At 39.4% G+C, this 23,366-nt stretch overlaps 1 protein-coding gene across 1 annotated transcript in view; it reads right to left on the bottom strand.

The window, feature by feature from the left end:
• The window catches only part of Pard3b (par-3 family cell polarity regulator beta), a 986,690-nt gene that overhangs the window by 392,520 nt on the left and 570,804 nt on the right, over positions 1-23,366 (bottom strand). Inside the window, exons 14-15 of the mRNA XM_052749631.1 lie at positions 19,747-19,846; positions 12,450-12,565 (exon numbers count right to left, since the gene is read on the bottom strand). Of these exons, the coding sequence (XP_052605591.1) occupies positions 12,450-12,565; positions 19,747-19,846 (216 nt within the window). The remainder of the gene's footprint in view (positions 1-12,449; positions 12,566-19,746; positions 19,847-23,366) is intronic.

The following is a 23,366-nucleotide window of genomic DNA, read 5'->3' as shown; positions in this document are numbered from 1 at the left end:
GGTTTGTTGAAGATAGTCCAGAAGTGCTTGGGGACTGGGGATTATGCCAATCAATTCCAGGATCAGCAGAGGGTCGATAGCTTATTCCCAACTCACTTAAAACTATCACTCCTGATTAGTCACTTTTCGATATGATCTCTATTTTAATTTTCACTTTAATTTTTACATCTTGCATAGAGCTCCCAGAAACCTTTTCTTATGAACATTGGCAACCAGGTGGATACCGATATATTAGCCTTCCCAGTCATGCCTCCTCTTTCCATAAATTAGAATTCTGTATGTGTCATAATGGGTATCTTTTCAATATCTTTATTCACTTATGACATTATTACTGTTTACACACTCAGTCCCTTAAACTTAACCTATGAGAATATTTCTACTAAAAAAAATAAGCTATAGAAATAGTTTTCTGTCATCTATTGCCATTGATGTGTCTTAGCTATTTAGAACAGTATTTAACATAGAGGAATTATCCAATATATTTATTTAATGAATGAAGGAAAGGAGAATAGATGAATAAATGATTTTCATATAAAACTGAAATCACATCTTCAAGCACTCGATGACTTCCGAGTCTTAGGATAGTAGCGTAGGCATCTATGGTAATGCCAGCTGGTATGGTGAATTCTAAAGCAGTGAGGCATGCTGCATGTGACTTCCAAGAGTGGATGGAGCTCAAGTATCCTGATGAAAATTAAATTATTCTTTAAAAGATTAATTGATTTGTTAGAGATTAAGAAACTTTTGGAATCATAAAATAGTCTGAATTTGACTCTACTTCTGGATAATTTATTTTTTCTTAATCATTTCATAAAAGATATAAATGTATTGATTAATATGTAGTTTGGAACACATAACACAGTGAAATATCTGCTTTCCCCTGTGAGCAAGGGCTAAAACTTGACCTTTAATGTAGAGTAGCATTTTACTTGCAAAAAGTGATATTTCATGTAGAATTCTTCCACTTACTTAAAAAAATGTTTATATGGTACACAAAAGAAAATATAGAGCAAATATATAAAACACATATATTTATCTTTAAAGTAATTTAAAAAGTAAAATATTCCTTTTAATATTATCAAGGTGGCAAAAATGAGAACAACCAGTAACAATCAGATGCTTTCATACACTGTCAATGGGAACACAATTGCTTTTTAGGAGGGAACCAGTCAAGGATCAAGAGCTCAAAGTTTTACTACATCTGGTCAACCAATTACACAAACCTACAATGGTGTAAGAGTCATTTCTCTCTCGAGGAAAATACACACAGAGAGATGAGAATAAAAGCATTCAAGACCAGGGAGGCTTTGCTTTAATAAGAAACTACTACTACTACCCCTAAGGATGAAGTGCCTCTCCTCCTCACTGGAGCTTTAGTGTATGCCTGAAGTGTTTCCAATATCACTCTTTGTTATTCAGGGTCCTTCTTGGAAGGGATAATTATGAAACAAATATATATGTATATATATATATATACATATATATATATGTACTATAGCACATATTTTATGTGATTTTTAGCTTCATATTAAGTATAATGGTTGCAACAAGAGACTCTCACTTCTAAACAACTGCAATGGATTTGGCTTGTAATTCCAAGGAGAATTTCAGTACTTTGTTCCATTCTTTGAGCAGATGTTTTAGCTTTATATTTTTATGGAGATATTCTCATATTAATACAGAAGTTCTTTGAAAATGAACATGGGATCACATTTAAATATGAACAATGGCTTAAGAAACAAAGGCAAGTGAAGAGAAAAGGTTCACATTTGGCTTATTTAAAAGGATTAGAATCCTATAGAGGAGCTCAATTAAGGTACAAATACAAGAAAGGCAATTCAGGTATTAAATAAGAGCAACTCAACATTCCAGTTTTAAAGGATAAGGTAGTTTCCCTACTAATCAAGATTTTCCATCAAGTTATAAATCATGTTCTAATATACAGAGGCCAGTTTCATAAATATCTTCATGGACTGGCAATTGCAACATATCACTAGTCAAGATTCAGCTACAAACATGTCCAAACTTTATAGATGTCTTCATATCTCTTGCAAGAAAATGTAACATTATGTAATACTTGAAGAGAATTTATTTCTACTGGCAATTTAAAACTCAGTCACCAATTACAAGGAGACTTGAAATTTAGTGGCTCCTTGCCAGTTATCCCAGTAACATTACTTCTTCCACAACTGCTAACATTACTAAAAACATCACTGGGTTAAATGTTTTTAGGTGGAGGATTGTTCTTATTTCAAAGGCTGTTTTCTTCTTTAAATGAAGAAAACATGATTGTTCAAAATGCAAATGATTTCCTCCCTCAACAGGAGACAAATGAAAGCAAGTATGATTAAGGCTCTTTGTGACCATTTATGGATTGGAAAGAATCTGATAAGGTTGAGCTGGAATGAGCCAACACTTTCAGAAAATTCTAGAAACATAATCCAGTAGGAAAGTGTAATTTCTATACAGCAGGGATCATTTCCAATGAACGCAGCAAGTCACGCTGAAAATCTGTTTCTGAGGCAAAAGAACACACCTATAAACTCAGTACTGCAGAGGCAGATGCAGGTAGATCTCTGAGTTTGAGGCCAGCCTGGTCTATGTAGGGAGTTTCAGGCCAGCTGGGGCTACACAGTGAAACCTTGTCCAAAAAACAAAAGAAAACCAAGAGCAATGTTTCGGTTTGTGTGTGGAAACTAAAGCTGGGGAAAGATTACAAGGGGGTGTATTGGAGAGAATTATACACTGACCTAGACAGCCACTCCTGCTCTGCTGCTCCAACCCAAATGGGAATCCTACTTACTTTTGAACAGGATCTGCGCATTGCACTGATGTACTGAGAAAAAACGGTCTAGCCATAGACACAGAGAAGTGATCTGATCTCTGAAATTCAGTAAATATTAGCAGTAACCTAGAATTCATTTTTAAGTGTAGCAATTACTTGAAATTTAATTCTTTTATGGTTTTAGTTACTCCAATATGGATTTTCTTAAGGTTCTCCAAAGGGCTGTTTGGGGTGGAGATGCTGCTGTGAATTGCAGGGAACAGCTTTTTTTCTTTACTGGTTTTACTGTCTCTAAGTGCTGCCATGTGCTCTCTGCAAACTCCACTTGCTTTTACTTCAGTGGGAATTAGAGTTTGGATGGTTATTTTAACCATAGAAACACATTAGGATACACAAGGCCAGGTGTGCTTTCAAGTCCTTGATTCCCAACTACTCAAGGCTGAGGCAGCAGGGTCACATGTTTGAGGTCACATGTTTGAGGCCTGTCTGCACAACACGGTAAGTTCAAGGTTAGCTCAGGCAGCTAGTGAGGTCCTGCCTAAAAATTAAACATTAGAGGAGGCAGGCAATAGGGTTAGGGGTGGAAGTCAGACCTAGAATTCTTTCCTAGCATGTGTAAGGCCCTGAGTTTGATCCCCAATATCAAAAACAATCACAACAATACCCCTTGCCCTGAAAGAGAATCTATGTTTCTTACTGAAAAATAATACCACAGTTCCTTTTCCACAGAGGTGGTAAAGTGTCTTTCTCTTCCCCATCTTTATGAGTTGTTTTAATTTACATATTTTTCCCTCCATACCAAGCATGTAAAAAGCCAGGGGTCAGTTTTCTGTCATTAACATCTCCCTAGATCCCTTGTCAGCTTGCTGTGTCATTGCTTGATATATCTGGGGTGTGCATCAGTTTATGAACTGGAGCTTTCCTGTACCGAGCGGGGAGTGCCTAAGCCCAGCCCCCCTGTGCTGCGACATTTCCTTTCTCCAGGTGTTAGCTTGATGTCTTTCAACTGGTTTTCATTGGACATGGTTTCTGGGCCCCTCTACCGTATCTGGATCCGTTTTAGAATGTCCTGGTGTCTATTAAAATGTTGTATTCAGTTAAATACAGTCCTGTACATGTACACTGTAGTAAAGCAGTCTTGTTACTTGATCTGATAACATGGAAGTTCATTCAGGAGCAGGCATGTCAGGAGATCATCTAAAAGCACAGGGCATTGTCACGGCTGTCATCATGCCAACACTTGGAGTCTGATACTAGCACAACTGTGCTTTCACTAACCCGTTCAAGAACTATTTTAACTTCCATGACTCTGTCTCAGGAAGGCCTTCTTGTCCTCTGTCTGGGTCCCCATCTGAATTTGGCTTCAAGAAGTAGTTATTTCTATCTGAATTTTTATTGTTTATTCACTGTATACAACTTTATTATCAATCTGTCTAAAAAGAATAAACAGTCCTATCATTTACCCAGAATACTGCTTTGCATATGGTAAGCATCCAGTGAGTCCTCATTGGATAAATACTATCACTCTTTTTGTTATTTGTATGTATGATTTGTTGAGTGTGGGCATGTTCATGTCCCAGTGTGCAGGGGTCAGAGGATAACTTTCAGGAGATGGCTTTGCCCTTCCGACATGGGTTCTGGGGTCAAACTCAGGTTACCAGGCTTTCATGGGAAACATTTTTACCTACCAAGCCATCTTGCCAGCCCAAATTTTGGTGACCCCGTTTTCACAAATCTGGGGACTGAGTTTTCATGAAAATTATGTCAGTTCAACAGAATGGCCATTTCTCTGGGACAATCTCTATTGAAAAATTGTTAAGATTCCATTTCATTCCAGACTCTCTTCCTCCAAATTACAGATAGCCAAGTTCTTTCAGCGACCTTGAGTATTTAAAAGCTATTTATCTCTTCAAACATATTCTTTCTTTTTATGCTGAAAATTTTCAAAATCCTTTCTTCTGACATTTTGAAATGCACAGTTATACAATTTTATACTTTGTTTCTAGCTCACTGGAACTTAACATCTCTTCTTGCTGAGTTGATTTTTTTTTTTTTTTTGAATTTTAGGACAGTTCAGAATTGTCAAGCACAGAATCTTACCATATTTGCTATTGAACTTCCTTTGGGTGATAATAAACCTCTAATTGGTATATTTCAGTAGTGAGCATTCTAATGCTATATACCCCAGTATATAACTTAGCCCACTGATCTCAATTGGAAAACAAACTGAAACATGTTAAAGGTCAATATCACATGTAATACTTCCCTGAGTTGCCCATATAGAAATTCTAACAAGGAAAAGTGGCCTCAGTTACTCCATAGATTCTATGCACACTGCCATTGGCCACCAGAGTTTTATCCTTTTTTTGTTTCACAGATATGAATATCTGAGGATCCACACTGAGGTCACCAGTTGTTTTGGGAATGTATCATCTTTGTGAGATTGGTTCTTTTCTTTCATGCAGTTTGAGGGTGACTCTGGATGATTTCTACTGACCTAGGAGAGCCGCTTTAAAATCCCAGTCCACTTAGAGCACAGGAATAGCAGATATTCTAACTCTCACATACAGGCAGCTCCACTTCTCCAATAGGAACATCATCCTTTTGATGCACTTGAAGGAAAACCACCCCAGGATCCCAGTGGCTCCACTCTCTACCTGGCACTGATAGGAATCCTCCACAATGGACCATCATACCCTGCCTAATCCTTTAGAAATAGCTTGCTAATCTTGTGAGGAGGATTTACAAGTTTCTTCTCAGGCAGCTGAGTAGCTCTTCGTCTTTAGTTCACCCTCAGTATTTTTCTTTTGTCACCATTTGACCCTCTTTTTTACCAGCCACTGGTAACCAGTGAGTTCTTAAGCAGCCACACTAAAGTCTTTAATTGCCTCGGTTTTTGCTCTCTGAGTTTACATCATTACATCAGAAGCGCCTTCTGGAAGCCTTCCCTTAGCTTCCCAGCTTTCCCTTCCCGTTGGGGGTTAATCTAGCGACAGCCATGACTTTCTTCATCACTTACTGTACTCTGGCAAACAGTGGGTCCTCAGTCAGCATTGCTCCATCAGTGACCCAATTGCTCTGCAATTCCCTTCCCCTGCTTGGCTAAGGCACAGGGCATCCAGCCCATCCCATTCTGCTCCTTCCTGATCACTTCCTTGACTAATTTAGGTGAGTAAGCACTTCCTTTGGGGGCTGTCCTTAGTGTCTCTTTACCAGTCAGATTTGTTATTTAAGTGTCAGACTAAGGGCTCAAAGAGCAATAGTTGATTTAACTTTTACCATCTTCAGAGGTATTGCTTACTGATGGTAGTAAAGAAGATCCATGGGAATAAAGCTTTACATTAAAATACATCAACACATATTAATAAAGTAGTATAATATCAGAATATATAATTTTATACATTTCTTATATTCAGCCTTTGGGGTATTTGTCATATTCTATTACAAAAATGAAATCTATCATTACAAAAACAATTAAAAAACAAAGTAGTAGAGAGGTAGAGTGGGGTTAATTAACTTATTTCATACCCATGTTTGATCTGACATGAGAGATGGCAATTTTTTCTGAGAGGAATATCCCACACCTATGAGAGAGTGCTATTCAAAATATATCTTTAACATTTGCCTTTACAGATACAGGAAATCAAGTTGTGTATAGTTTACATCAACTGTGTGTGTCTGCAAACATTCCCTAAATCTAAAAAGTAGAAGAAACTAACGAAGAATAAAACTGCATTCTTGCAGATTCTGAAAGACAATCAGCCGACCCATCTCTCCTCCTGAGTTTAGAGAGAGTTACGCAGGACACAGGCAGTCTGTAAAGAGACATGGGGCATGTGATGCCAGCAGCCACCATTGTCAGAAACTTCCTACAGTCTCATCTGGCTGCCTCATGCATCACTGCAGTCCCATTTCCTCCCATTGAGCAGAGGCAGACAGCTGGCCAGGGCTCCTCAGCTGCAAGGTCCTCAGCCCTCTCCTCCTGTGCCACAGACGCCATCTGAAATGGAGTGCGAGCCCAAAGGGGAACAGGACACAAAACTCTTTTTAAAAAAGTCTGCTGAGAAACAGGGTTTTCAACTTGACTTTGAATGGGGCTATAGATTAGGTCAACAATGGGGCCAAAATCTTGAAGTGCTGTCCCTTAAATAATTGAGACTAATTCTTAAACACTATTATGGGGTCATAAAACACCAAGCCTGGAAATTAAAGATTTTTATGCCTCATCACAAAGTCTTTGAATGTAACTCCCTGGCATCCTGCCAAGGAGGGCAGCTCTTGGGGGAAACCTATGCCAAAGGCCAAAAAGGCAGCTGGGTCGTTCAGTTTCTGAGGGCTTCCAACTCAGCACCCACACAAGCTCAATTATGAACAAATTAAAGGGATCCAGACTGAACACAGTAATTCTGGTAATTTAAATAAATAGAGTAAAGTCTGCAATTAGTAGGGAAAGATTGATTTTCTGAAAAACCCAGAAGTATCTACCCAGTCACTTAAATTGTACCCTAGCCCTTGAATAAGCACAGTTATAGCCAATTGCTTAAAAATAAATTTCTTGTCCTTATTATTTTAATCATCATTGAGCTATCTTAAACATGACCACATGCAAACTCCACAAAATATCTACTAAATATGAAAGCAAAATGGCCTCCCCAAATCTAGAGTGGTTACAGAAGAATTAAGAATAACAAATAAAGTTGCTGTCAGTTTTGAGTTATGCTTTAGAGTGTGGAGAAACTGAAACCCTTCTGCAGCCATTTCACAAATAAAACTGTAGTTAATCAAATGAACTTTACAGGTTCAGAGAAAACAGTTACTCAAAAAGAATCAGAGATTAGTTGTGTACAAGCTCCTAATTAATTTGTTTCTAGTTTATTAACAAAGAAAAATATATACCGTCACTCTGTATAGATCCTTACAAATCACTTAGTAAAATTCAATACCTATTCCTGATTTAAAGAATAAAGGGACTAATGAAAAAAGTTTAGTAAGCTAGGACTACAAAGAGGCTGATTTAACTTGATAAAGTGCTTCTATCATAACCCACAGGAAGCATATATACCATTTACACACACACACACACACACACACACACACACACACACACACACACACAGAAGAAACATTCCTATTGTAACTTTGATTATCTGATTCTAATGTTCCTGGAAGAGTCAATGCATTTGAAAAGCCAGAGTCATTTAACTTTGAAAAAAATCTTGTTTTTTACTTAAAAATATAAATCAGAAGAGAAGTATCCTATAAGTAACTAAAATTCAGAGTAACAGCATGATAATTTACACAGGGTAGCAAGTGGTGCAGGGCAGATTTATATATCAATAAATCAACATGTCTATAAACCCACCCATGTACTAATATAAAGGAATTTAGTATCTAATGAGGATGCATTCCAAATTATGGAATGATGAAAAAGTCAAATATAATGATTGTCTATTTTCTGAAGAAATCTTCTTCTATCTCATATACTATGAATGAAAATATATTATCAATTATTTCTTTCCAAAAAGTCTTAGGAAGAAAATAAATGAGATTAACAGGACACCAGCAAACAAAACAAAACAAAAGCAAAAGGAAGACAAGATGGGGTTATGACAATAAATCAAAATATTTGTGCTTATGTGTGTATATGTATGGGGTGGGGGGAGGGCAGCAGCACATATCTTTGTGAAGGAGCCAGAGCTGACCTCAGAGTCAGTCTCAATCAAGTTTCACCTTAGATTTGAGACAGGGTCTCTCACGGTACCTGGAGATCACTGCCTGACTCCACTGGCTGGCCAGTGAGCCCTGAAGGTCTTCCTGTGTGCCTTTCCAATTCTGATTACCAAGTGACTAACTTCTGTGCTTTTTAGATGGGCGCTAGAGACCTAAACTCAGGTCCCCAGGACTTCACAGTAAACTATCGACTGAGCTCTCCTGTCGGTCCCTTTAAAACATGTTTTATGGTAAAAGATATCAAGATCAAAGTGAAAACGTAAGTAATGATTACAACAGTATACTAGTATTCTAAAAACAGCATGAAAATAGCAAGAAGAATACTGGCAAAGATCAATAAATAAATTCAAGATAAGAAGATACAAAGGGCCAAAAAATAAACAAAATAAACCTTTCAATCAAGTTCAAGTTCCATTTAAATAGGAAAGAAAAAAAAGCAAAGTATAGATCAAGAGACTCACTCGTTCAGTACTGCGTAACTACGCAATGACTCCAAAGTACATGTGGCATGACCATGTGTGTGGATGGCCGGGCAAAGTGGACAGTACAACAGGCAGGGCCGTTCATGTTTCAGCCCTGTGTGCGCTTGCTGGCTAGGGGAAAGGGATGGGGACGAAGAGGCTGAAGTTTTCGTAAGACTTGCCCTTCTTTGGAAATATACGTCAAAATAAGTAATTGGAATTTCCTCACCTTTAAAAATTCATCACACCAGAACATGTGACATGATTTAATATGCAGGTTAAGATTATCATTTGACTCAGTAGCAAGCATGACACAGAAATGGTCCTGATGGTACCCACAACCCTTTGAAGATTCCTATAGACTTTTCCAAGGACAGTGCCAGCTACATAGCCCAGGCTGGCCTTAGATTGAGCTCCATTTGCCACTCACCAAAGTGGCTGGAATTATGAGCATCTGTAAGCATCTATCACCACACTTAGGTCATGGAAACTTTTTGATAGAGGACTAGCCAGTCTGAAGTCATCACTCAATAAATAAATATGAACATTTATCCTTTTATGTCTTTGTATTTTTAACCACGTGAAGCTGATGCTTTTTCCAGGTTAAAAAATATTATGTGAGTATTCTGCCTAAATAGTGCAGGTTTTATTTATGAGGATTAATTCCAGGGCTGTGTGCATGCCAGGCAAGCACTCTACCAGCTGAACTACATTTCCAGTCCTAGGGTTTATTATTAGCTTTTAACTTTTGAAGTTGTATTTTGTCCTGCTGAGAGCATTAGTCCCCTAAACATCATCATCAACAATATATATACATATATAAAATCAGCAATATATATAATTAAGATGTATATATTTCAGAGTTCTCAATGGTACTTTAAACCACTACAACACTCTACTACTGTAATCAGAGAGGAGACACTTCCAAATGCTCAGCACTAGAGTATCACTGGGTTTACTCACTATGAAAGACAACACATTTATTAAGCCCACTCCACTTTCTGTCTGGGGAGAAAGACCAAGATGGTCCTATACTGTCTACTTCCAAATTCTCTTAGCCTTAAATTCATACTTCTCAGAAGGGGTTCAACTTTGACAACTGCTGTGAAAATGTTTTAATAGCATCCAACTACGTCACTTTGCTGCAGTGCATTTTAAACAATGCCTTTTAGCTTAGAACTAAATTACAAATTAACAAATTAACTCATGGACAGTTGTGTAAACTGAACAAACATTGCTATTGTCATTGTTCATTAGAGTGTGAGTGTCTATCATCTTGTACAATAAAATGCAATGGATGGATGCTAATATACATATATCAGAAATGAGATTTCAATTTGAAATAGAAAATTTTCTCAAAACCAAACGTCAGTATTAGATCAATGCATCCCTCAACCCCTATCAGAGAAGCTTCTTTTTGCAGTGGATGATGATTAACACAGAGGCAGACGACTGGGCCAAGTACAGAGAATGAGAAACTAGGGAATTCCAGGCCTCAGTGGGACAACTGGATCATTCCTCCTCTTCCCAAGACTCAGGGATCATTGCAGAAGAGGGGGCTCAAAGACTGTAAGAGCCACAGGTAGCGATGACTACCAGGAAACAGTGTCTACTCTGAACTAACAGGGACAGCATGCATGGGACCCGTGCAAGCTTGAGCCAGACTAAATTCTAGCATGGAGGGAAGAGGTAGGCATGGAGTCCCACCTCTAGCTGAGGAGCTATCAGCAACTGAAACTGGGAGAGTCAGTTTTCTTTAAGAGTGGAGCCTCTGATAAGTCAACCGCCCTCCACTGGAAGGCCATACCCTCAACAACATATGGACTTGATGGATATTAAAAAAAAAAGGAAGATAAGTAGGGTGGGTAGGGAAGGGGGTGAATTTGGAAGAAGTTGGAGGAGGGGGTAAATATGATAAAAAAAAACATTGTATGAAAATCTCAAAGAATTAATGACAATTAAAAATAAAATAATAGAAGTACTTTTTGGACATGACTGAGGTTTAATCATTTTGTAAACTTGGTGATATGCCTTCTCTCTTAAAATGGATGATATACTATTTTATCTTTGGCACAGATTTTAGAATTATAACGCTAGCCCTTTTTAATTAAAGAAAGAAAAACAGCAATATAATTCCCTTCCCAAAATGAAGAGCCAGTTTTATCCATTCATCTTATTTATAGAGAGACTGGAAGACAGAACAGGAAATGTTTATCAAGCACTTCCCGAAAACGAATTGCTCCTTAAAGTATAGTAATCACACGTGTCACTGTCATACAGCAGCCCTCTGGTTGTCACAGGTTTGCTCTTGAGAAAATCCCTGTATGACCAGCACCCATGGCAGCCTCCTTGTTGAGCTTTTCTATCCGTCTCACACGATAGGTGATTAGGGCAAATGCTTCCCAACAATTTAGTTAACTTATAGAAAATGGAATCAATCTCCCTTGTTTTGTTGTGATTGAACATTTTCCTGAGCTGCTGTAAATGAACAACAGATAACCACCATTTATCGGATCACTGGGTAGAGTTTGCAGTTTTGATGATTCTGTTTCCTTGTTACTATTAATGAAATATATGCTATGCCCCAAGAAAAAGCAATTGCAGAGGCTGGCCCCCGAGCTCTTGAGATGCAATGAATATTTTGCTCTGAGTGTATGCTATACTCTGTTTCTAAGATCCCAGACGATGGTAACAGTGCTCTTCAGTGTCTAAGAAGTCTTATAGCTCCAGGTCTTGGTCTAAATTGCTGCCAGAGTCCTGGATCTCCCCCTGAAGCAAATAAGTCCTATGGTATTCAGAATGTCAGCAAGATTATTTAGGGTGCCACAACACCCTCAACGTGACAGACCTGAGGGACACCTCACCTCTCTAGAGTCATAGGATTTGGGGATATTTAGTTGAAGAGACCAATGGGAAGTGTCATTTGACCCCATTATCCTGCCAGGCCAAGCAACAGGCATGCCCACCAGGCAAGATATATACAAGCTGAAACCAGTACACAGGAGCAAAGGCAAGTGAGTTGAAGATTTTTTTGTGGCATTCAAGTTTTCTAGAGTTAGTTTTTTTTTTTTTTTTTTTTTTTAGGTTTTTCGAGACAGGGTTTCTCTGTGCAGCTTTGCGCCTTTCCTGGATCTCGCTCTGTAGACCAGGCTGGCCTTGAACTCACAAAGATCCGCCTGCCTCTGCCTCCCAAGTGCTGGGATTAAAGGCGTGCGCCACCACCGCCCGGCTAGAATTAGTTTTTTTCTGATCTATGTATAGAGAGAATTATATGGAATGCTTCATAAAAATAAGCCATCTCTTTTTCCTTTATGAACAGGTTAATTGCAATTAACCTGTGAGAGGAAATGGGACGATGGGGTGAACAGTGCCCTTTCCCAACTCCCGAAGTTAGAGGAACAAAACTGCACTTCTGGAAAGACAGATGGGTGGAGACTGGAAAAACGATTTGGATGCGCCTCTCCGTCACTTACCAAGGTCCATGCTCTTGGAGGTTTTCAGGTTAATTGATTCATGCTGCATAGATGGTATCACAGATCTGAAATTGACATGTTGATCTGGAAAATATACTGTGGAATCCACCTCAGAGCTGTGGAAAGAAGGTATATGTTACATTTAGGTTTAAAGCAAGAGGTAGGGAGGGAGGGAGGAAGATTATGAACGGACATGAAAATATAGAATACATTCCCTCATCATTTTCTCTTCAGCCTGCAGCCATGTATTTTAAACCGATTCTCGATTCTCAGACTTCTCATATGGAATGGAACAATTGTGGCCTATGCATTTTATTCTGCAGTAGAATTTAAGTAAAATGTACACGGGCTAATAACATCTTTTGTTCCTCCGTCTTTTCTGCCAATTGGGACACTGCTGCATGAGTGAGGGGTACTGGGAAGCCCTAACACTTCAAAGGATGCTGCTAGACACTAGCAGAGCCCAAAGTGGGCTAAGAGACTCCTGTGGGATAAGTGGGGCCTTTTAAAGAGCAGCAAAAGGGACGTCTCCTTGAAGAAAACCATCCCGAATGACTGATGGCTGCAGGAGACTGAGTTTTACCTTCTTAGGTGATCTTCAAAGAGTGATGCTAATGCTGAGCAGATAGTCTGGCCATCAATAACACCAAAAGCAAGCCACAGGAACAGCACAGTTGACAATTTAGACACAAATACATTAAATGCCCTTTATGGATTTTTGCTACTTGGGGTCAATCTAAAGAATTTTGCTTCTACTGAACACTCTGTTTTGATTGGGTATTCAGTAGAAGGGATTATATAAAGAAATTTTAGATAATGGCTTATATTCATTTAGAAATAAGTATGGACACACTTTTCGTACATTAAATTGCAACTGCTTTCTCCTCTGTGCTCGAGTTTGCTAAAATGTATATGTGCGACTCATCTCAGCATGACTTTTGTCAGGTGACAAATCAGGATTCTTTGACAATCTGAAAGGACAGAGGGTGGGCTTCAAAGTGTCTGGCATTTTAAAGGACAAACAGCAGCAGCAACGTTAATGAATGTTGATCCCTCTAAATAAATGAAGATCCTCCCAAAAGGCCGAGAAGAACCTCAACTTTCAAACTAAATACACTAGCCACGTTTAATTTTTTTCTTAAAAAATAAATTGTTTATCCTTAATATTTAATATTCCCTGTCAGTAATGGTAAGTAGTAGCCTTGCTGAATGAATAGATGAACCTCCGCTATTGTAATCCAGAGGGTAGAAACAGAATATGTCCTGATAGGTACCATGGAACAGTGCTCAAGAGTCAGGGCCATAGAATACAATGGACCAGTTTACATCCTGGCTCTGCTACTTGCTAGCTGTGTGACTCGGGTAAGTTAATGGAGCTCTCTGCACTTCAATACATAAAAGGAATATAATTATATTGTCCACCCTTCAGTTTCCTCATCTATAAAATGTACAGTAAGAGAACTTCTTTGGAAGGCCATTGTAAAGGTTTAAATAAATTCAGATATGCAAGATACTGAGTGGTTAAAAACTCAGTGTTAGTCATGTTTTAGTATTAATAAGCTCCAAATTATCTTTCCTTTTTATTTCTGTGGGTCAGAGTGGTTTTGGAATGAGGGCTCAGGGTTCTCTCCAATGCAAAGATTATACCTATTTTCATGGAAACTATGCAGACTAAACTTTATTTAGTGTTACAAAGATTCCAGGGGGTTTCTTTCTTGCTATCTGGGTGCATTGTCAATAGAGGAAGTGCTATAGATCTGATACCTTGTGATGGCAGAGTATGCCAATTGTACCCAAGAGTCCTTGACTTGTCTAGTGTTACTTAGGCCTATGTGGTGTAATGAGAATACCCCACTTTTCCTATTAATTTTGCAGAATTCAGAGACACCACTGAGATCACGAGCTTCCATTAGGCTTTGGAGCTGTGGCAGCATGTGTCTTTATGTGTGTTACTCATCCTTTATTTTCACATAAGATTTTATGTTTTGATCATGTGTGGGGATGCAGGTTTAATGTCAGCAAGACACATGATCTTTACAGATTCAAAGGCTTGAGATAGAAGGGATTAAAGGTCACCCACCCATCACATAAGAGTCTAAGGCCCAAAGAAGGGGACTGATGGTCCAAGATCACATGGTTGCTCAAGGGCAAAGCTAGAACCTGAGTCACAAGCTTGGGTTCAAATCCGAGCTTGAGCACACCAACTCCTTCCCTTTTACATTGAAGATCTGACCAGCCTCCTAAGTAACTTGCATTTTAGGTTTGCTTTTGTGGATGTGATGAAATAAGAGAAAGCCAAGCAGTTAATGGAAGCAGATGCTGTGCATTTTAATAAGAGCCTTTGGGGAAGATGTTTAGGACTAACATGAATATTCCTCTTTAAAACAAAGATCTCACTGCATTTCAAGCGCTCTACTCATGGCAGACTATGGGAATCTACCCAACTGATGAGTGTATTGGTTAATCTAATTCAGCCTCTTAGATTATCTTTTCAGACTTGGCAATAATTGAAATGCCAAGAATAAGAGCTCAAATTCTCTAAACTTTTGCAAAATAATCGTTCTTACCTCCCCCATGCTACAAATAGGGCAGGAGAGACATCTGATACAGAATCAAGCTAGGATCTGCTCAAACAAAGCAAATAGATTTTTATAAAAATATTAGGATATAATTGAGGAAAATAGGATAAATGAAAGCTGTGCTGTACATATGAATGTTGTAAATCATTTACACATATATACATATGTCTGATTACACCCATTAATCTGATGTTATATACATCTGTTACCATTATGTTGAATGTGTCCAAATGCACAGTTTGAAAACGTTCATTTAGCAGGATCCCTATTACCATCGTACAAAATGGAAATGCAAAATAAAGCTGAAGTCAGATTGGCAGATATTTAAGGATGGAAGTGAGGGTAATGTAAGATGTGATGGGATTAGAGCCAATGTCAGCAGATAGCACACTGAAATAATGAGTGTAGTATTGAATTAGTTAATGTGAAAATTTTTGGGCCATGTAAGTTAGACGGGTACAATCGTTTGCGATTTTATCCTACACATTGAAAGCATTTGGAGTGAGGGTGACACAATGATTAGCTATAAAATATGACATATTTTAATTTTGAAGGAAGTTAGCATGTGCTCATGGCTGAGTGGGCTGCAGTGGGAAGCTGGAAGTTGACAGCAGGCCAGAGACATGTCCTAGATAAAGGCCGTGTTTTCAGCATGAACAACCAGGGAATCTCTCAAATAGAAATGATACTCTTGTCAAATTATGCTGCATAATGAATAAATAAGGGCAGCAAGAAACATATGCCGTTGTCCTGAAAACGGTGACATACCAGGAATGTGAAAGACACAGAGGAGTCAGGAGTGGATGTTCAAGGAGAACTCTCTGGAGGCAAAAGAGAGGGAGGGAGCTTTAAAGGAGGGAAGATTTGTTTGGAGCATCAGGAGTCTATAACTTGTGTATGTATGGGGGGATATGACTGGGAAAACATGAATAATAAAGGAATAACCAAGTGTTTTCTTATTTGGTAAGAATATCATATTAGTTAGGGTTTCTCTTGTTGTGGTAAAACAGCATGACCAAAAACAACTTGGGGAAGAAAAGGTCTATTTCATCTTTACAGCACATAGTCCAGCATCCAGGGAACTGATGCAGAGACAATGGAGGGGTGCTGCTTAATGGTTTGCTCCCCAACGCTTACTCAGTCTGATTTCTCATAGCACCTACGACCACTAGCCCAGAGGTGGCACCAACCCCTGTGACCTGGACCCTCCCATATCTACCGTGAATCAAGAAAACAGGTCTACAGACTTGCCTACAGGCTAATCTTCCGGAGGCCTTTTCTCAGCTGACAGTCCCTCTTGCTAAATAACTCTAGCTAGTGTCAAGCTGACAAACTCTCAACACATTTTGTTATTGTTTGGCTTTAACCACTTATTCAGACTTCACAGCAAAAACACATTTCTCATATATTTTGTTTTTATTCAGACACACATATTCTAAACTTCTCTCTTCCATTATAACATTGCTATAACAGAAATAAAGATGTCCTGTTGTTTCAAAGAACAGGCATTAAATATGATCAAATTTAGTTTTCCCCCTTTAATACAAGAGAGTTTTTCTGCTTAGAGACTCCACCCCTGAAAGTGCATGTTTCACTTGTAGAGAGCTTTCCATGTTTGGCTTCTTTGCTCAATGTCCCTGGCTCCCTTCCAGTCCTTCCTCTATCCTCACACTCCAAATCCCACTGCTGCTGGTCACCTAGGCAACACACAGCTTGCAGGATGGTACAGGTCACAGGCTCCCAGGAGAGGGAAGAGTTGAAAAGCACTAAGACTTATTTTATCCATCTCAGAAATGTCTCTGTCCCCTTCACCTATATGATTCCTCCTTTCTTTTAGACCCTGCTACTCTGGAGTCTAAGGAGTCTAGTTGGCGGTGGCTTTCCCAACCACAGCTGAAATTGCTCAGGGTTTGACGCTCTAATCCCTGGCACTGAATCATCCAGTGTTTCTCCACTGCTTTCCAGAGAAGTAAGATGCCCGTGGAACATGGCAGAACACCTGCCGTGGATTTTCCCTCCATCTCCCAGTTTCAGCTCCACAGAACACAGGATTCCTTCCTCTCTCAAGACTTTTCTTCTGCCATATCCTTGCCTCATGGGCCCCCTTCATTTTCTGTGAAATCACTCTTTATCTGATGTAACCTTCCTTTGTCTTACAGACAGAGTTGGGCCTCAGTCTTCTGTGCTCCCAGGGCATTATTCACTGATTTCTCCCTCCTAATTAGCTGTGTGTTTATCTTTTTTAGGAGAAAAACACATCTTTTTCTTGACTTTAAAAAGGTTTTGCTTTTTTATTAGCTTACAAGGAGTTAGGTTTTATTATGACCTTTGTCAAACAAAATTTTTGGCTGTTATTTCTCTTCCCCACTTCTTCCACATCCCTTCTCTCCCTGTACGACCCCACCCCACGGCCTCTTCCACTTTTATGCCACATGTGACCTTTGGTACCCCTCATCCCTACCTCGGTACCTCTTGCTCCCCTCTTTAGGTGGCCTATCTGGTGTTATAGTCTATACCCATCCTCACAATCCAAGCCCTTATCTACATGCATACGAACAATGAGAGTTAAGATCTGATTATAAGAGAGTTTGGGTCACCTCACTTAATACATTCTCCAGTTCTACCCATGATCCTGCAAGTTTCCTGACTTTGTCTTCATAATAGCTGAGGGAAATGCATACATATTCATAGATGTGACATTTTCATTATCCATTTTCCTCCAGACGGGCATCTTGGCTGGGTGACACTTCATTGCTTTCGTGAATAGCACAGCAATAAACATGGTTTTGCAATGATTCCATGGCAGGATAGGATCCTTTGGGTACATGGCAAGGGTTGGTTTGGCTGGGTCATGGGGTCGTTCTATTTTCCCAGATTCGTGGGGTTCTATGAATTTTGTTTTTATTAATAAGACCTTCTAACAATTCGTGCAACAGGGTTGGGTGGGAAGGCTGGAGGGTTGGGAGAAGGGAAGAGGGGGATCTGTGATTGGTATGTAAAATGAATAAAAAATTTCTTAATTAAAAATAAAAGAGAATACTCCTCCCTCTTCTCCCTTCTTCTCTTCCTCTTTCTCCTTCCATGAGGCTGTGGCTTGCCTCCACGTTCTCTCTCTCTCTCTCTCTCTCTCTCTCTCTCTCTCTCTCTCTCTCCCTCTCCCTCTCCCTTTCCCTCTCCTTCTCTCTCTTTCTTCTCCCTCTCTCTCCCTCTCCCTCCTCTCTTTCCTCCCTCTCGCCCTTTAATAATAAAACTTTCCATGTGGATGCCATGTCTGCATGGTGTGTCTCCCCCACCTTCCGTGGGGCACCTCGGCTTAAACCTGTCAGGGCCTCCACATGCCGGTTTACAACACTATCTGTTTATTGTACCGGCCTACTTATTGATTTGGCAGCTTTATATTTGTATTCCTTAATTTTTGCAGATCTTTATATATTCTAGGGATCAGTGTTTTCTACATATCAACCCCTGCCTGTGACAGAGCTGACTGAGGTTCTCCCGTTCTGTGGGTTGTTTGTCCTCTCTGAAAGTTTCCCTTGCTGTGCTGAAATGTTAATTCTATGCATTTCCATTTGTCGATCCCTGGGACTTTCTGTGCTACTGGAGTCTTGTTCAAAAAGTGTTCAAGTCTGGTCACTATGCTCCTCTCTAGCAGTCTGAGTGTCTCAAGCTTTAAATGAAGGTCTTTGACCCATTGTGAATTGACTTTTGGGCAGAGTCAGTGATTTCTGTACATCATCAAGTTCATTTTGGATCATGGCAGACAATGTAGATAAATGGCCAAAACTAACTACATCCGTATGTTCTGCTAAGGGAGCCCTACCAGTGCTGGTTCAGCACATTGTGATTCTCAGTGCAGTTCATGACACTGTTTGGAGGAAAAGAACTGATTTTAAAAAGTAGCGGTAGCACAACATAGGCAGCCTCCCTCGGATATAGTTGACTACACTCTCATTTTGCCTTGTTTTTAGCAGATTGCATTAAAAAGCATAATAGAAATGACATCGGCTTTGCTGAAAGAAAAATGAAGAAATTTCACAGGATTATCATGGGAAACAGAATGGAATAAAATACACAGTTTTTTAACAGCCATAATAAATACAGAAAATAGCAAAGAGACAATTTAATGATTTTTAAAACTCATCAGAAGAACACATTCTATGAATCCCCTAGTCAAATAGTATGTATGCTGAGTAAATCTTCCCTTCTCCTGCTTATGTGAGTCTAAAAGTTATTGATTTTCTGGTTTCTATTATAGAGTGGCTGTAATATTGGGTCCCCTTTTCAATATTTTAGATTATATGGTGTTGCTCTAATTTTTAGGTTCCATTAACTTTCATGGAGCATCTATTTTTAAAATTCCTTTCGGGTTTGCCAGTTGCAAAGTAAAGAGAACCCGAGGCTCTATGCTTTCTCAGTTTTATTGTGTACCTTCCTATGTAAGTTTCCTTTGAAACTCTGCTTCTCTGGTCTTGGAACTTGTAAAAGAAACACCAGCTATTTTCTTAGCAATGTTAATTATATAAGATGGATCTCAAAAAATTCCAGGAAGCCAATTATGAACAATGTAAGCTCTTAGCCAGAAAAACCTTTCACCCAAAAGGAAAAATGGAGACTGTGAGATTTCCATTCTTCAAAGAAATAGAGTTAAAATAAGGTTGCTGAGTTTTCCCAGAAAAACTATAACAGGGACCATTTACGATATATCATTTTATCGATACCTGTGGTTGTAATCTTCAAGGCCCCATTCCAGACCAGGATGCAGTGGTGAGGACGGCGGTACTTCACTCTCGGCCCACCCGTCATTGGGAGGCAGTAGGTCTATAAACAAGGAACAAATGAAGCTGTAGTGAACCAGAGGGAGAAGGATTCAGTGCCTACTTTTGTTTCAGACACATAAACCAGCTTTGAAATCAATAAAGCTTCACCTGGAATGGGAGGTCTCACATGAACGCTCCCTGGCTGAGATGAACTGTGCCTTCTAGAGTATCTATGGGTATGACCCACTCACTGACCACTATGACAAATAAATCCACACATCTCAACGACCTTTAGTTACCCGTGAAAGCCTGGTGCTTAACAATATCCCTGATCTGTAGGCGACTCACAGAACATGTCTTTTATATCTTAATATTTTTATAATTATGGCTTCATAATGACTACTCTGAATTATAATTTAGGCATTTACCTGAGTGAGAAAAAGTACTGAAGAAGATGCCCTGAGACCCTGTGTACTGCTCATTGTTTAGACAAAGCAGGAGGAAAATATCCACTTTTTCTATCTGTGCCATAAAATCTTATAAGCCAAAGACTGGAGTCTGAATTTGGGGTTTCCTACTGAATAAAACATGGCATTCTTCTACAAGCTATTCAGTAGTGGAAAAATAACACGCACCCTGATCATCACTGTTACCAACAAGAAGTGAGTTCTGATGAGACATTGTGGGTCAGACATTGTGCTAACCATATTGTTCATTCTGAACATTCCTTCCTTTAATACAACCACAAAATTAACGAAGGGTGCAAAGAACTGTAGGTTGTATCCTTTCCCCTAAATGTCCCCCAAAAGCTTCTTGACAGGCTATTAGAATGAGCCTCTCTGGACCTTAATCACTACAAAACATTCTTCTTCCATCAAGCTGCACAGTCTATGATGTCTGTCTTCACCCATTAACGTTTACGTTTGTGCATTAGCAGCGTGAAATAAGTCGTGGATCACATCTATTTTTGTGAAGACAGCTATTTATTGAGCTATCAAGCTGTAATCTACTCATCCACATTTTTCTAACTGAAGGTAACTTCTTCCTTGTCTTCTCTGTTGTCTCTTCTAAAGCCTCTTTTCAGGATTTTTATAGAGTCTTATTATAGCCATCACCTTAACTTTTATTGCATTCCTAGGTCCTAGCTGTTCTTCTTAGTGTGGTGACAGGAGCAGAGGCAGACATCATGTTGGGTGACTGTGTACAACAAACTCAGACCCTGTACGGACTTGTCTTCTCGTGACCCTGACACCTTCGTTAAGCTTTGTATCAGGTATGCAAGTGCAGAATTCTAATCTTATACAAATAATATTTTTAGATTTAACTGACTATGTGAGTATACTCCTAATACACACACACACACACACACACACACACACACACACACACACACACACACCTGTGAATGTTGACAATGTGTCTTCTAGTCACTAAGTTATTGTTGGCTAAATGGCCCTCTTTAATTATCATATTATGTTTTTTTGTTTTGTGGAATCCATAGAGTCAAGAATAGCTGAGAAGTGGATAAACAACAATAACAACAACAAACCACCACCACCACCAACAACAACAACAAAAACACCAGGACTTTAAATATGACAAGAAAGCTATGGCCCTGGTCTGAAATGAGCCCAATATTTGGCATTTAAATAAAGTTTTGTTGAAAATAGCCACACTCGTTTATTTGCACACATACTGTAGTTGTTTCTGCACCACAATGGCCAAGTTTAGAGAGCTTGATGACCCCACCTTACACTCTTCTTGAGGGTAATGATAGTATTGTGGTATTGTACACATGTCTGTTTCCTGATAGTATTTGACAACACAAAGGTATTCAATCAACGCTAGTGCAACTAAGAAGGAGAATTCAGTTTCCAGTCAGCACTGCAGAGTGCCTCCTGCTGTAGAGTGAAGGATGCACTCCGACTCATACAAACACAAACACTGGGGGAATTTCATGTTTTCTTCCAAATCCTCCAGGGGATTTGGGACAGGGCACAAAGTGGAAATCTTTGATTTGAGGTAGGGAGGAAAGACCTAACTAATGGATGACTGGAAGGATTTGGGCAGTGGGTCACCTCAGCGTCACCTGAGTGGAGGAGATAAAGCAGGTAGAGAGTGTGAAGGTGAGCAGGACAAGGGGAAGAGAGCGAGAGCTAGAGTTGGGATGTGCTGAGGCTCCCTCCGTCAGCATGAAGTCCAGTGTTGGTGCACGCTATGACTCTTCCGATGCCTAGCCAGCTTACAGAAAGCCCCAGGGACACAGCCTCCATTCCACTGTTATCCTGGAGCACCCCACTTCCTCCACAGGAGGCCCAGCTAACAGTTTTCCAACACAAATGTGAATTTTCTGGTGTTCCAATTTTACAAATGTTATTCTAAAAATTCCTTTTCTGTGTAACAGCTTGAAGAGAATAAAAAATAAAATACGGAGCAAACTGTGGGCAGTATGTACTATTATTACCAAATTAGATGGAACACAGTATATCAACACTGCAGTCTTAAACATACAAAGAAGAGGAAAAGGGGAAGGCAGAAAGTTAATGTTTTGGCTGTCCCAGCTTCCCCACTCACTAGACATTACATTTTGTCAAGTTAACTTAGTTCTGCTAAAAGAAGCCCTTTTAAGTCAGTTGTGGTTAGGCCACTATCATACTTCACAAGTCTCTGTGGCATGTAACACCTTCACTGGCTCTGAAACTCAGGCCCTCTTGGAATTTCTCAAAGTGCAAAATGTTAAGACTTGAAGAGAGGCAATGGACATGATGAGAGCAGCATGATGGTATTTTAATCCTAGGATGTCCATAGACTCTCTAAGTCAGTTGACTTCCATGAATAGTAAGCTTATCACCCAGCCTTTCACTGAAAATGCAATGAGTCCATGCTATGAGAAGCTGAATTCAGGCAACCTGGGAATGTGGTACAGACACACAAGGATCTAATAATAGATAGACTTTATTTTCTTCAAGCAAACAATGTTTTATTTCTTAAGAAGCTTAGGATGCAGCCTGTCCTCTGCTACTATCTTAGAGCAGCACAGTACTCCACAGTGGGCATTACCAGAAATTGTCTAGCACAGATGGGAAAGGTCTTGAAGGAGCTGGGATTTTCATACTAATCTGGAAAGTCAGGGTGAGAAATGAAGCAGGTACCTGGCAGGTCACTGGTTAGTGGGTTTATGGTTTGTTTGTTGCTGTTGTTGTTTTCTTTTTATTGGCATAAAACTTGTTCTATCCACATTTATGTTTTAGAAGGAAGAGAACATACAAAAAAATCTTCTCAGAGATTATCTGTGGTCACTGTAATCAAAGGAATCACTTTTTCACTGCAGACATAAAGCAGGAAGAGTTCAAAGGATGCTCCTGTGTTCTACAGAGAAATTCTCTTCCTTCCCTGCTCTGTGGACAGTGGAACTGAAAGTCTCAAGATCTGTCAAGAACACACAACTTACTTAAGGTAAGCCAATACATACTGAGTAATTCCTTTTAACTAGTTACAAGGAAGAGTCAGCATTTCATAGGCATTCTTAGGACCAAGTAGAAAGACTTCAGTAGTTACAAGGGAACAATACTAGGCAGGGC

This window comes from Peromyscus californicus, unplaced genomic scaffold (assembly GCF_007827085.1).
Source record: "Peromyscus californicus insignis strain IS unplaced genomic scaffold, ASM782708v3 Scaffold_21__1_contigs__length_65335640, whole genome shotgun sequence".
NCBI lineage: Eukaryota > Metazoa > Chordata > Mammalia > Rodentia > Cricetidae > Peromyscus > Peromyscus californicus.
Note: the sequence above shows the minus strand (reverse complement) of the source record. Positions and strands in the feature narration are given on the sequence as shown.